The sequence below is a fragment of the Lates calcarifer genome, linkage group LG12 (assembly GCF_001640805.2).
Source record: "Lates calcarifer isolate ASB-BC8 linkage group LG12, TLL_Latcal_v3, whole genome shotgun sequence".
NCBI lineage: Eukaryota > Metazoa > Chordata > Actinopteri > Centropomidae > Lates > Lates calcarifer.
In genome coordinates, this window is record NC_066844.1 from 24,538,400 (window position 1) to 24,550,391 (window position 11,992).

General features: G+C 42.2%; 2 protein-coding genes across 6 annotated transcripts; one reads left to right on the plus strand and one right to left on the minus strand.

Moving 5' to 3' along the window:
• Positions 1-95: 95 nt before the first annotated feature.
• On the plus strand, positions 96-7,960 carry stau1 (staufen double-stranded RNA binding protein 1). Of its 5 annotated transcripts, none has more exons than XM_018686543.2 (15): positions 96-283; positions 2,181-2,489; positions 2,811-2,932; positions 3,040-3,196; positions 3,314-3,470; positions 3,589-3,760; positions 3,863-3,958; positions 4,464-4,676; positions 4,766-4,909; positions 5,034-5,180; positions 5,279-5,354; positions 5,460-5,779; positions 5,887-6,009; positions 6,474-6,553; positions 7,156-7,960. In XM_018686543.2, the coding sequence occupies exons 2-15, from the start codon at positions 2,297-2,299 to the stop codon at positions 7,241-7,243; spliced, it is 2,088 nt and encodes a 695-aa protein (XP_018542059.1). In that variant the 5' UTR covers positions 96-283; positions 2,181-2,296; the 3' UTR covers positions 7,244-7,960. The 5 variants fall into 5 exon arrangements, with proteins under 5 accessions (XP_018542059.1, XP_018542060.1, XP_018542061.1 ...); XM_018686544.2 differs by having other exon boundaries at positions 3,317-3,470; XM_018686545.2 differs by having other exon boundaries at positions 3,040-3,184.
• Positions 7,711-11,977, minus strand: rdh20 (retinol dehydrogenase 20). Its single transcript, XM_018686552.2, is given in 7 exon segments — positions 7,711-9,631; positions 9,768-9,899; positions 10,062-10,207; positions 10,419-10,517; positions 11,518-11,661; positions 11,663-11,749; positions 11,751-11,977. Coding segments are annotated over 7 exon segments (951 nt in total). The 5' UTR covers positions 11,973-11,977; the 3' UTR covers positions 7,711-9,510.
• Positions 11,978-11,992: the final 15 nt, after the last annotated feature.

An 11,992-nucleotide genomic window follows, 5' to 3' on the forward strand; every position in this document is an offset into this window, starting at 1 on the left:
GTTGCAATAAGAAATGTGAGTCGCCTCCTCACTGTACTCTCAATCCTGCTTTATTTTGAAAGTACTTCCTCTCTGTGGACGTCACTTCCTGAAGAGAGAATCAAGACTGGGCCATTCTCTTTAGTGTTTGCCGTGTCTTCCCAATGTCCACCTCCTCACCGCCCGCATTTTGATATAAAAATAACATAGACTGACCCTTGAAACTGACCATTAAGAAAAGCAAACATTAGAAAATCAACGTGTCCTATGGAGTAAGTAAAAACTGAACAAAGGGAACGACGAGGTGAGGTTAATTTTGTGCTTTGGCTTGTCGGGGCTCGGGGGTTAGCTAGCTAGCAGTTTCACCGGCTGTTTCCAAATTCATGGAAATTAATATGAGACGTTTACTTGATTCAGTCAGTAAACTGGTGTCGGGTACTGTTGCTCATGGGTTGATAGTGCGGCTTCCTGGAGACATCATTGCTACAGTGATTTGAAGTGTAGGGGCTCGTTTTTGCAGAGGTTGTCCCATTATTTCCATCCATCCTTGCCACTGTAGCTAGAAAGCCAGTTAGCTAACGTGGTCCTCAGGGAAAAGCCCATACAGTCACCTGGCGGCCTGATTTCATTAAGATCCAGTTAATGTCTTACTGGCTGTGGAGTCTGCTCTGTAAAGTTTTTCACTCAGATGGCATTGGGAAATATCAAACGAAGGGAGAGATTCCTGGGTGAATATTTGCAAGCGGTCAGAGCCTCGTAATCGCTACAGCTAGCTACCTTGCCGGTTAGTCTTGCTATAAAACTAGCGAATATTTAAGTTAATATTTCATTAACAGGTTAGTTAATTTTGTGTAGCTAACAGTTATTTGCAAAGAGAACGTTAAAATCAGCGCATGTGAGTTTTACTTGTTTATTTAGAAAGGCTCCAAGGGCCCCACAACACCCAGACACCTCCCAACCCTGCACCTTGAATGAGAATAAAATAATCTTTAGGTTTCTGGAGCAGCAGCATTCTTAATGACAACCAGAGCATGGTGTTGGTGAGGAAATAAATAGAGTCAAGTCTACAGTCTACAGTGGGGGTGGTGTTTTACTGTTTTACTGTTCAAGCTTACGTGGGTGTAGCTCTGTCAACACATCACATGCAGTATTGTTCGTGACACCCATCTGGTTGCATTGTGGGGTTGTCCTTGTTGGATGTGAATTATAAATAAAGTTGTCTCTTGAATGTTGACATACTGGTTGAACTGTGTTGGGATCCTGAACAAATCACTGCACATGATGTGCATTTTTTTATTGGCAATAAGTCTACTGTATTTTAAGACTTCAATGAATGTTTTAATGCCAAGCGAATAAAAATTAATGAGGGGCATTTAACCAGACTTACTGTATTGTTCTACAGAGCTGTCAAATCAATGGCTTGTTGTAAATTGATGTATTAAACTCATACTGGAACTAATGATTTCATAATGAATTTCGAATTTCCTCGGAAATAGTGAGAAAATTCTGCAAAATCTGCATATATTCATGCATATATTCATATGCGGATTTTGCAGAATTTTCTCACTATTTCTGAGGCTCACAAAGGCTCAGAAAAGAACGATTCAGAGCTAAACTAAAACATTCATTTTAATGTTTGTAACACACATTCTGCTAAGTTTTGTCACAAAGTAAGAAAAGTGCTTTGCCTGTAACCTCTGGTATATTTTCTGGAATGAATTGTGCAATCTAGAAAATCATGCTGATTGCTTGTTTAAATCTTGGCCTGTAAGGCAGAATAGGACTTGTTAAACTGATATAGTATTAATGTCAGTTTAACAGTCAATGATTTAAAGGTGAAAAATGTGTTAATTTTAAGGTTGAAAGTTTAAATTGGGGGTGCAAAAGCAAAGTGGCTCAGTGGGGAGCAGTGTTGCTTCACAGCAAGAAGGTGTTGGTTTCAAACCTGATCCAGCCAGCTGGGGCCTCTCTGTGCATGTTCTCCCATCTCTGCATCAGTTTTTTCCCCCACAGCCCAAACACATTCAGTTTGAGTGAATTGGAAACTAAATTGTTCATAGATGTGAATGTTGTTGTCTTATGACTGTATTTGCCAGGGCTGTGGTAGGCAACTTGGAGTTGGATGAATAGAAAATGCTGTAATTTACCTCCAAATGTGGAAGTTGGTGTACCTTTTTTAATCTTACGCTTTCTCTCTCCAGGTAGAACATAAATTCAGATCTCCTCAATCAGCAGTTCCTCCCACTTTGGCATTCACCATTTGCTGCACTGCAAAATTCTTATCTTGACTTCAGCCTATTAAGCTAGACCAACCAGGATGTCCCAGCTCCAGTTTCAGTGTCCAACTAGCCCCATGCCTGCTGCTCCTGCCCCACTGCAGCTGGGGCAGCCACAGCCTGGCTACAGCATCCCCTGTGCCTCAGGCACCTTACCCTCGGAGAGCGCCAGCCAGCCCATCAGGAGCTCTGCTCTCCCCGCGGGCTCAGCCACTCCCTACAATACCACCACAGGTTTGTTTCTTTTGTTTGTTTGTTGGTAGTGTTTATGATTTATAGATTGGATGAACAGCAAGGTGCTATCTTTGATTAAGCCTTTTGATGGTGGTGGCTGGAAATATCATATGTTTTTTAAAATTTACAATAAATGCTCACAAAACACAGTGTGTATATGTTAGGTTCTTTGTATTTCAGACACATCCCACATTCTGTCTATGAAGGGCTCTCTGCATGTTCCAGTCATTTGAAAAATTTCAGATTTTATGCTGCTTTAAAAGATTTTATGCTGCCTGTTTGCTTAGATTTGAGTAATTAGGATCTTTTTGTTTGTTGTAGTATCTAACATGGCAAACCCTAAAGAGAAGACCCCCATGTGTTTGGTGAATGAGTTAGCCCGTTTCAACAAGATCCAACCTGAGTATAAGCTGCTTTGTGAGCAAGGACCAGCTCACTCCAAGGTACGCTGAGAGTAACTTTTACAAACTAAACTATGATGGGATTTCATCTTCACTGTTGTCCTCATTTGTCACAGGATCATGCAAATAACGCCTCCTGTCTTTGTCAGATTTTCTCAGTGAGACTCACACTGGGAGATCAGCACTGGGAGGCAGAGGGGACCAGCATCAAGAAAGCCCAGCATTCCGCTGCTGCTTCTGCCCTCGCTGAGACAACACTCCCCAAGCCCACCGTGAGGACGCCCCGCAACACAGGCAAGAACCCAGGTGGGCTGTTCCCACTGTGTCTGACGCAGTCTCTTTCTTCTGCTTGACATGATGTTTTGCAGAAGAGTGTTTGCTCATATATACTTTTGTCCTTGGTTTGTTGTGTTGGCTTTATAGCAGATGGCATGACACATACCATGGAGTTGAATGCACTATGTATGAAGCTTGGTAAAAAGCCTATGTATAAACCCATCGACCCATACCCGGGGATGAGGCCACCAAACTTCAACTACAATGTCCGGGCTCCAGGGCCTTACCAGCGCTCTATGCAACAGTGAGTTTCCTTTACTTGGAAATTAGATAATGACATTTAACCATTTTGCTCTAATTTTGAGTAATTTCATCAAGTCTGTTTTTGAGATGGAAAAAATGAGACTCTCTTGTGTGTCCAGGTACTACTACCCATTTCCTCCAGTGGGACCAATGTTATACCACATGGAGCTTTCCATCGGAGGCCAGCAGTTTATTGGAAAGGGACGCACGCGGCAGTTAGCCAAACATGAAGCTGCTGCCAAGGCCCTGAAAGTGCTGCAGAAGGAGCCAATATTGCAACAGTTGCCAGTGGTGAGAAAAGAAGCAAACACTCAGAATGGAATGGAGCCAGAGAGCTTTTGTGTAATTTTATTCAGACTTTTCTTTCTTTAATATGGGTTCTGCTCTTGACAGATGAACGGAGAACCAGAGGAGGAGAACCTCAACAAATCAGAAATAAGTCAAGTATTTGAAATTGCACTTAAACGCAACTTACCTGTCAACTTTGAGGTGATTTCCACATTTCTTTTTTATAAAAGTTAATAGAAAGGCATTTTACTTCTAGACATGTCACCATTGTTTTGGACAGTTACACATTTTTTGTTTTTGTGTAAGCGCAGCAACATATGATCCTGAAACACCACAGGTGCGGAAGAAACATTTAGCAGCCAAGTGTCCAGTTACTTTTGAACCCTAGCAGTTTGGACACCATGTATTAAAAAGGCTATATTTCACACACAATTCTCTACATTGATGTAAACCTGCTCAAATTAGAGCTCAGACATGGCACTTTAATGTACTATCTCTTATTTTATTTCAAATAGAATATTATGAACCACAGTGCCTGAAGTACCTGATGAATAAAAGTGTGTATCTGTCCAAAAACTTATTGTCCACACTGTATGTAGATGCACGTATGCATGACTTACCTCAGTTTCTTATCCAGTTCGGTTATAGAACATCAGTGCTTCTCCACACCCTGATGTGGGGCTAATTTGAGAAACCTGTTTTCCAGGTTTTAAAGGAAGAGGGTCCTCCACACATGAAGAGTTTTGTCGTGCGTGTTACAGTTGGGGAGTTCACTGGCGAGGGCGATGGAAAGAGTAAAAAGATTGCCAAGAAGCTGGCAGCAGCAGCGGTGCTTAGGGAGTTGAAGAGGCTTCCCCATATACCCAGTGTGGAAAAGACGCTGCCACGCATCAAAAAGAAAACCAAATCTATCATTAAGGTAATGCAATTAGTGGGACAGAATGAGGAGAATCAATACAGATCGCAAGACTCTGCATTTGGTAACAATTAACCTGTCACTCTTAACAGCTGCAGACCAGCCCAGAGTATGGTCAGGGTATGAATCCTATCAGCCGCTTGGCTCAGATCCAGCAGGCCAAGAAAGAGAAGGAGCCGGAGTACAGCATGGTCACAGAGCGAGGTTTACCGCGGCGTAGAGAGTTTGTCATGCAGGTGAGTCAACAGCTACTGAGGCACGCTGGTAGCATGACTAATGGCTCTGTTTTCCTCTACCTTGGCTGTTTAATTTCTCCATTCACATCTGTGATCTGTGTATGCTTGCATGTTTCTCGTACAGGTGACCGTGTGTGGCCAGTCTGCAGAGGGAATGGGACCCAGCAAGAAGGTGGCCAAGAGGAACGCAGCAGAGAAAATGCTGGACCTCTTGGGATATAAAGTGCCTCAGCCTCAGCCCCCTAAACCGGCACTCAAAACTGATGAAAAGGTAGTGCTAGACCTCTGTCAACCAAGTCTTGAAAATATGGCTAACAAGATGATGCTTCTTAAACCTACATATATGTACATTGTTTTTGTTATATTTAGACCCCAGTGAAAAAACCTGGTGATGGGCGCAAAGTGACCTTCTTTGAGCCTGGCTCTGTAGAGGAGGTGGCATTAGGTGAGTGTTTTTTGTTTTTTTATCAAGATGTTATTACTATAGTCAGATATTTGATGTTATTTGATATAATTATATTACTGTTATTTTTATTTATTACCTTTGAAGGTTCCAAGGAGGAGGACTACCGGCTGCCTTACCTGAGCCACCAGCAGCTGCCTGCAGGCATCCTGCCCATGGTGCCTGAGGTGGCTCAAGCAGTCGGGGCCTGCCAAGGATCCCAGGCCAAGGACTACAGTCGAGCTATGCCCAACCCAGGCAAAGCCACAATCACTGCCATGATTGCCAACGAGCTGCTTTACGCAGGGACATCCCTGACCGCTGAGACTATCCTAAAGAACAAAAATAACCTGAACCAACTGCCCCATGGACCCCTCACCAGGCCTTCAGAACAGCTCGGCTATCTTGCGTCCGTGCAGGGCCTGCAGGTAACTAACTGTGTGCTCTGCTTTGATAAACTCATTACAGCCACTGGTGTCCATGCATCTGAATTTAGACATATACAAGAGTGTAATTGAAACATTTATTTTTTCAGGTGGAATACAAAGATTTTCCCAAAAACAATAAGAATGAGTTTGTGTCACTGATTAACTGCTCCTCCCAGCCACCACTCATCAGTCATGGGATTGGGAAAGATGTAGAGTCCTGTCATGATATGGTGAGTCTTTCAAAATCTAAACCAGGAAAATCTGTGTTCATGGTTTAATGCTCATTGTCAGTCTAATGTCTTGATTGTCTTTGTCAAAACTCACAAGTTAAAGAGTGACAAAGTGTGTGAGCTATGTTAAACGCTGCACATTTTAAGTATGGGAGTGTTTTGGATATCTCAGATAATGACCAGGAAATATTGTGTTTCAGTTTCTGCCCAAAATAGGTGTATGTTATGATGGTGCTTCCCATTTCATCCACAGTCAATATCAGGTTGTTTAGTTAGTTATGTTTTTTTTTCTTTTAATTTTCCCTTGGGTGGAAGGGAAAGCCTTCAAAGGTCCTCCCTATTTTCCTTGTTCATGTGCACATTGTGTAAGCAGCTGTGGTACCAGACAAATAAACTTACCATACTACTAGCATTTTTTCAAGAATATGTGTATTTCCAATTTAAATGGTTCTTCACCTCCACAGGCTGCACTGAATATACTGAAGTTGCTCTCAGAGTTGGACCAGCAGTCAAATGAAAGGACAGGAAATGGACCAGTCTCTGGGTAAGCTGTGACACAATGACAGAAACTTAAATCAGCTTGAAAGCAGTGAATAAAATCTATCATAACTTAGTCAAATGTTCTTTCCAGTTACTTTTTATTTGTGAAATGCCTGTACTCCTTGTTGTGCCTGGCCACTTGAATTAACCAAAGCCTTTTGTTGCGCTGTGCAAAGTCTGATAACCAGTTAGGTCTGAAAAATCTTCAGGTGTGGAGTTGGAAAGAAGTGAACTTAACAGACCTCTGTAGCCTGTTCTCTGCTTCAGGTTAGCCGTTTGGGGCTACATTAGCTGCTACAAGCAAAACACACATGAATCTCCAACTGAAACGTCAATGGTTGAGTTGCATTATGGGTTATGTAGGCACCATATCTATGTATTAATTTTTCATTTGCATTTAGATTTTTTAAAAATTGTCCGTTATGTGTCCAACAATGTTACAGGTGCAACTTATTAAATTGTTAGTACTTTTTTAAGTCAGAGATCTTCCATTGGGAAGATGTAAACAGGGCAGTTTATGAGATCATTGTACTCAGCACGCAGGAATATTTTTGGAGCTGATTTAAAATGTTTACAGTGACACTAAACCTGATTTATCTTCCACAGGTGTGGCAAGCAGGAAATCGAAGGTGACTTGCACCTCAAACAGGCTAACTCAAGCACATTGGCACAGACCCTGGATGGCACTGTTTAGATGATCAGGTTTGGTTGTCTGTAAAAGCACTAGAGAAAACTCAGACACTGTGTTCTTTGTCAGTTTTATAAGGCTACAGGAAGCTTTGGGCTCCTTAGGCTCTAAACCATCACTGTTCATATTCATTGTTCTGAAATGTTCACAGTTAAACAAAACAGATAGGGAAAAAAAATAGTTTCTTCTCCTTGATGATGTTTAATTGTACACATTATTTATTTTGCTGCTTTGTAGAAAAAGTAGCTGCATCCTAGTCAATGAGTTGGGAGTTAACTTGGTGGGGAGAAAATGAAGCGATTAACTGTGAACTCTTTTGTTTTGCCTAGAACTTGTTTCCTCTCTGTGAGATCTGCTAACTCTCGTTTTTAAGTGTTTTATGTTTTATCCCCCCGCTGAGATAGTTAAACGGGATCTTGTTAAGGTTTGGACCTCATCTTTTGTCTAGGGTGCAGCTGGCGAACCTCTGTTGATTTTCCTAGAGTGCTTTATATCAACAACCACAAGTGAAGTGTTATCGACATTACCATGTAGGGCTGGGAAGAATTTGTGACTAAATGTAGCGTGTGATGTAATGTGATGTTGTCTCTGCTGTGTGTGGCGGGGACGTTTCCCTGCTGCATCGGTTCTCCTGATACTCCCGTTTCCTCCCTTATGTCAACTTCCCTTCTCTCTCCGCTCCCCATGGTAATTAAACTTACGTGCTTACGCGCACAAAACAAAGACTTGTGTTATCTTGTCTTTTCCTTAATCTATTATAGGCGTGATATATAGCTTATCTAGGCCCGGTTGATGATATAATATTAGAATTTTTCAGCTTTCAGTGGTATCATATTGTAATGATATAGTCATATTGTGTCGACGTTTTACAAATTTCTGTTTTCTAAATCATGTTTCCAAGCCAATTTTAAGATAAGTTATTAAAGTTGTAACCCTTTGCATAGCCTCAAATGCACTTTGACACAAACATTAGCCCCACCAGAAGTAATGCAGTCTTTTATTTGAATGGAGCCAGTCTGTCTATGCAGGGGCCCCATCAACAGCGCAGCGTCCTCCGTCAAAAAAAGCTTAACCAGCCTCAACTTTTGCTGCACCACGCCACGATATCTGGCAAGGTGCTGCGGCATCAGCCAATCAAATACAGAGTGCACATTCTCGGTAAAACACCTCGTAACATGAAGGCCATGTTTCCAGTGTTGCTGTTTTCAGTCTGAATCCTTCCTACTGTGGCTGCTTTGTGAAAAATACTACAGAAGAACAACTTAACAAAGATAAATGCCCTTTTACTTTCATCAGAATTTGGCTGCTATAAACATTTGTCATATGATAAAGAAGTATTCAGGGACTTGCTTTTGATACAAAGCTAGAATCAAGAGAAGTGTAAATAATTTAAATCATGTTATGCAAAGGTTTGCTGCTCTCGTTTTTATTTGACTGCCCAAACAAGCTCATTCTGGGACATTAGGAGTTTTACAGGCGACATTTTAAACAGCACAATCTTACATTATGCTGCAGGAAATGCTTCATTAGTCATACCTCCTCCCTTGCGTGAGAATATTTCTGGGCAGTGATTATGTTTTACTTCATCACTGCTGTCTTTTGAGATTAACCACACTTTTGAGCACTTAACTGCAATCTTGTAAACATGTGCACTGACACAGACATAATCCACAAGGTAGAGGGAGAAAGTGTAGAAGGCCCAGAACATATTCCAGTTCAGTTTTCAATACTCAATGTGCATATTTTTCAGTTGTACTACCTCTTTTTTGCTCATTTGCAGGTCATGTGCAGTTCAAAAAGAGCAACACACAAATCTTAAGTGTATTTAGAATAGTTATTTTCATTCAATTTATTTTATGTAAACAGTACAGCACAGTATTCTCATACATCATGTAGTTACAGATATTAAAGATACTCCCATTCCCATTTTGATCAGTCCAGGATTCAATCACAGTCCTGTCATTTCTCAGGTTTGTGGTGAAAACATTTAGAAGGGACTTTAAACTTCATCTTAACATTGATGAAATATTTTTGGTGTGCTGATGACCACTTGGCTGAGTCGTCATCTAGCACAGGCTTCGGAATGATCAGTCTCAAAATCTAAAGTCCCTTCCATTTGGCAGTAATTATGACTATCCTCGTGATTGAATCCTAGCTCGAGCTGGGCAGTTCAGCCTACTGCTGCACACGCAAGCAGAAGGATTTTTCTTTTAATTTATTTATTTTGCATCAACTGGTGTACCATAAACCCTTTTAAATATACTTAGGTATAACTATGCAACCTTAATGGAGCCATTAGACGACTGTTTGCTCATGGTATCAATGAACGGGTACATGCACTTGTCGGAGCCCATGAAACGATATGCAGCCACATTGGATTCCCATGGCAACAACCTGCAAAAGAACACATGCACCTGAACTAAAAATACTGAACATGAGCTGCTCAGCAGTGAAATGCACACGTCGAGAAGGGTTCAATTTGTTGATGGTCTTTGGTTAATATGGAGGGAAGGTGTGGCTTTGTACTTACGCTCTAAAGAGGACAGGCAGGTAGGTGAGGCGGGGGATGCACACCAGTGGTTGGTCTATCAGGATGGCATTCATGGCCTGCTCGACACAGTACTGGGGCTCCAGGGGGGGAAGGAGCAGTTCCACTTCCTCCCTATGAGTGGCACCAAAGAACATTTATGGATTAGTGTTGTAATTTTGACAGCAAACACATGCCTAAATGTAGTTTGCCTGTATGATGGACTGCCACTTCATTCAACACATGCACAATCAAACTACTATACAATAACCGTATGTGATTATTGTGTCGACATACCGAATCTTGCAGCCTTCAAACATGCCTGTGTCCACAATATAGGGGCACACAAGAGTAGTCCTCACTCCCTCAACCTCCTCAGCCAGCAGCTCGTGGGCCAAAGACTCATGGAAGCCCACTGCAGCAAACTTACTGGCACAGTAATCCTGTCCCAAATCAAAACAGAGCTTGTTTTTACAGTGTCTTAGGAACCATCTTTTTCTGATTTCCAAAATTATCTCAGACCACTGTTTGCACGTTAGGCATTTGAATTTGTTACGTAAATTGTAAGCTTGTGTAGGGGAGTGTGTGAAAGAGTGTAACAGTAAAGCTGTCATATCTTAGTGTTGCAGTGCTGTTTCTCCCTCCCTGGTTCACCTCGACGCAAGCTGTGCTGAAGAGACCGAGGACGCTGGCGATGGTCACGATGTGTCCATGACTCTGGGCCTTCATCTGGGGGAGGAAGGCCTTCACTGTCTGAGGCACGCACAAACACACACACACACACACACACACACACACACACACATACATAAATACAGTACATTGTTATTTTGCCAGTACGTTACAAGGCAACATTCTGTGCAGTGTTCATATGACTTGAAGTGACTTAAATGTTGCTCAAAGTGAGGGAAGCTTATGTTGCACGAGCAGCTTCATATTAAGAGGATTTATATGGGAATCCTATGGTCCATAGTGTGAGGGGGATAAAGCTATTAGCGCAATACATTTTACATGTCATGTGTCACACTGCACAATAACCAGCTCTGTTTAGCTGTTTAACTTACTACATTTTGCAATCCAAAGGCAGTCAGTGCTGAATCATTGTCTGTGTTGGACTTGTCAAGTGTGCCCTGCAAAACAAGGTTAACATGGTTTTTACTTACAACTGCATGTACATTATCTTCATATACAGTGGATCTATTGACTTACAGTTGGTATAGTAGTTGTTCTTCTTCAACACACTATGGGCTACTTATTTACCTGCATTGGCCTTTATAAAAATTAGAGAAACAACTATTTTTCCAAATGACCCACAAAACAGATTCAACCAACAAAAATGTTCCCACCTCTGCTGGTATCCAGCAGTATGGATGGTCCTCGTTCGATTTGGTTATGGTTTTTGAGATGTCTGTCTTTAAGATTTATGTCTTCACGTCAATACAACAAAGGCTAGCAGAATATTCTCTGTGGTGCTCACAGTTTTGACAATCAGATGTGCACAGTGTACCAAACACGGCAGATAATTGACAGAACACTCTGCCAATACCGTCACTGGGACTATTTCTTTAATAGGAAATAGTTGAGATGAAAACACTGAATCTCAGATATAGAGATTTCTAAATCTGGGCACAAACATATATTAATTTGAGTGAACTGAGCCTTTAATACTGCTATCTACATTCAAATAAGTTTCCCAGCCTCCCCTGTCTTTCACCACTTCATCCATATGTCAGTGCTGTTATTGACTTCTCACCCAGAAGAGGGCGTGACAGTTGACTTTCATGGTCCTCTCCATCAGTTCATCAGGACAGTCCAACATGCGCTTCCCTGCCACCACTCCGGCGTTGTTCACCAGTATCGTGACGTCTCGGCCCAGGTCCTGTCTCACGAGGTCCGCGATTGCGATACACATCCTCCCTGCTGGTGACATCCACCGTGTAGGTGTGCGCCTTGCCCCCCATCTCACGCACCAGCTTGGCTGTCTGCTTCATTGGAGCTGCCGTTGACGTCCCACAGCACCACCTCTGCCCCGTGCTTGGTGAATTCCTGAGCGAAGAGACGACCCAGGCCGCCCCCCGCCCCGGTGATCAGCACCAGCTCACCATCGATGGGCTTGGTGCGTGGGCGCATGACGATTCGCACAGAGTTGCGCAGGATGAAGTAAATCACATCCAGCAGCATCATCTGGAGGTCCATCAGAAAAATCATTTTGATCTAATTCACTCCTG

Bases quoted from the DNA above. Each gene is read 5' to 3' on its own strand.
- stau1 (XM_018686543.2), top strand. From the start codon at position 2,297: ATGTCCCAGCTCCAGTTTCAGTGTCCAACTAGCCCCATGCCTGCTGCT. The intron at 2,933-3,039 runs GTACGCTGAGAG...TGTCTTTGTCAG, and splicing joins AAGGACCAGCTCACTCCAAG to ATTTTCTCAGTGAGACTCAC. The intron at 5,181-5,278 runs GTAGTGCTAGAC...TGTTATATTTAG, and splicing joins CACTCAAAACTGATGAAAAG to ACCCCAGTGAAAAAACCTGG.